General features: G+C 45.6%; 1 protein-coding gene across 1 annotated transcript in view; it reads right to left on the reverse strand.

Annotated features, from left to right (window-relative positions):
- Positions 1 to 1,673: 1,673 nt before the first annotated feature.
- LOC118229063 (MAU2 chromatid cohesion factor homolog) overlaps positions 1,674 to 2,388 on the reverse strand; it is a 10,981-nt gene continuing 10,266 nt past the window's right edge. Inside the window, exon 19 of the mRNA XM_035420732.1 lies at positions 1,674 to 2,206. Coding sequence (XP_035276623.1) covers positions 2,132 to 2,206 — 75 coding nt within the window. The 3' untranslated portion in view covers positions 1,674 to 2,131. The remainder of the gene's footprint in view (positions 2,207 to 2,388) is intronic.

The following is a 2,388-nucleotide window of genomic DNA, read 5'->3' on the forward strand; positions in this document are numbered from 1 at the left end:
AGCATTTAAAAAGACAGGCGCTGGGCCACATTTCTGTATTCTTGTGTAATGCAAACTTTCAATATAAACACAGAGTTGTGGCATTCACAACTCTATTATTTGTCTACGTGTGACCGTCAAATAAACATTACATACCTGACATTTAACTGTTTCATTACTTCATCATAGTAAATGTCACTATACAACAAATGCTCTAAGTAGGAAGAAAAACTAAAATGGTACACAACATTTTCAATGTCCCCCCTCCCCCCCCAATATTTATACAAACTAAACTTTCTGAAGTATTTGCAAATGAAAAATGATTAATATAATATTGTTAACTGTGGTATACAAATATTCACTTTACAAAATTTAATAAATGAACTCCTTTGTTCAAACTTCAGAATCAAGCAACAAAAAAGTGTATATCTTTAGAAACAAAAATATTGCTCAAACACGATCTGTACAGCTAATAAAATAGGAACCTGCATTATACCACATAATACAAAAAATACAATGTTTCAGATAAAATTATGACAAAATGAAGATAGTTATGATATTCTGGAAAAGTTTATTACAGACTTGATAGGAGTCAAAAATGCCTACCATTAGTTACAAAGTTACGTAGAATATTACAAAAAAAAGGCTTTTCATGGTCACACGGACCAGCTCTTCAAATGCCCAACAGTGACCACTGCTGGTCATACAAGGAACTGCATTTGGTGAATGGGGTGAACAGACGGTTTGGCATTAAAAACTGCTAAACGGTTAAACCCATATAAATATAAAACAGGAAAAAAGAAACAGACATTTCATTTTTACCGCGTCTAAAATCTTGCACTGGATCGTCCGAGGAACGTTACGTCTCGCACCCTGTGGGTTTACTGCCTAACCTGCGCCAGGGCATCCAGCTGACTCACCCCTTTTCTCTACTAATCTTATTTACAAGTTCTGCTACAATAGGTTTGCTTAAATCTTTCCCAAAATAACCGGCGGTGCTGTTAAAACACTGAGCGTACAAAAGAGAAATATAATTTAGTGAAATGTGTCATTTCCGTGCGTCAGACCGAAGGAAAAAAAAAAACTAGTAAGTGAACCCAGATCTAAAATGCCTTCCCACATGATGAAGTTAGAAAACAAGGTCAGGATAAATAAATTAGGTACGTGAGGCTGTTTATGGTGTGCGGAGGGACCAGGACAGGGGGCCTTATACCTGTCTGGGTCCCACACCTCCCTAAATCTGACCGCTAAATATGTACGGCCAGCTTGGGGAACTGAAGGGTAACTGTGGTGACCATTATACAGACACAGGACAGGGGGGTGGGAGAACTGCCCCAGTCCTGTGTGTGTGTGTGTGTGTGCGTGTGTGTGGGGGGGGGGGAGGGGTGTTGGGGGGTGTGACTGCAGCAATGGTGGCGGAAACTGTTATGGCAGCAGGAAATACAGCTTTCACACACACTCACTTGCACGTACGCACAACACTCACATACGCACGCACACATGCACGTACGCACACACACACACACGTGCACACACATGCACATACACACACACACACCCCCACACCACACATGTGCATTTACGCACACATACACACACACACACACACACAGACATGCACACACACACACACGCACATACACACACACACACACACACATATGCGTGTATGCACACACACACACACACCCTCTCTCGTTGCACTGGCCTGTGACTGTGTGAGACCCCCACCCCCTGAACCTGGAGAGGGGTGAGGGGGGGGCTGGGAGACAATTCCATTTCAGTCAGAGTCAATTCCGAAAATTAAATTTAAAATTTAACTTGTGAAGTGAAAAACGCCGATTCGTGTTCTAATGACAAATTTTCGTACAAATTTTTCAATTCGTGAATCCGGTTTCAGTTGATTTCCAAAAAATGGGACTGAATTACTGAAATGAAAATGGCCCTCACCCCTACGTTGCCACCCTGCCCCCTCCCTCTGTAACCGCCCCCCTGCCCCCCCCCGGGCCCCCGTACAAGAAGGAAGCGTAAGGCATTATGTACAGAGTAGCGGCTGTCTGTGCTGAGGGTCCTGGGCGTGGGGCCCCTGAGGGGTGGGGGGGTGCCCTGGGGGGGGGGGTCACAGTGCTGGTGCCGGTGAGGGGCCCCCGTCTCACAGCAGGCTGGCCAGGCTGGTGGTGGGGCCGTTCTGGGCCTGGAACTGCACTGGGGGAGGGCCGTCCGTCCACTGCCCAGACACAAGGGGGCGCCAAAGGCACACACTGATTAGACCTCCTTCAGAACGCCTCACAAACAAACGCACGAAATTCAAACTTACAACCGACATAACGGACCGACGGACACACGGCCAGACACAGAAACAAGAAGCGGGGAGAAATAAAGGAGAGGGAGAGAAACACACGTAAAGAG

Source organism: Anguilla anguilla, chromosome 6 (genome assembly GCF_013347855.1).
Source record: "Anguilla anguilla isolate fAngAng1 chromosome 6, fAngAng1.pri, whole genome shotgun sequence".
Lineage (NCBI taxonomy): Eukaryota > Metazoa > Chordata > Actinopteri > Anguilliformes > Anguillidae > Anguilla > Anguilla anguilla.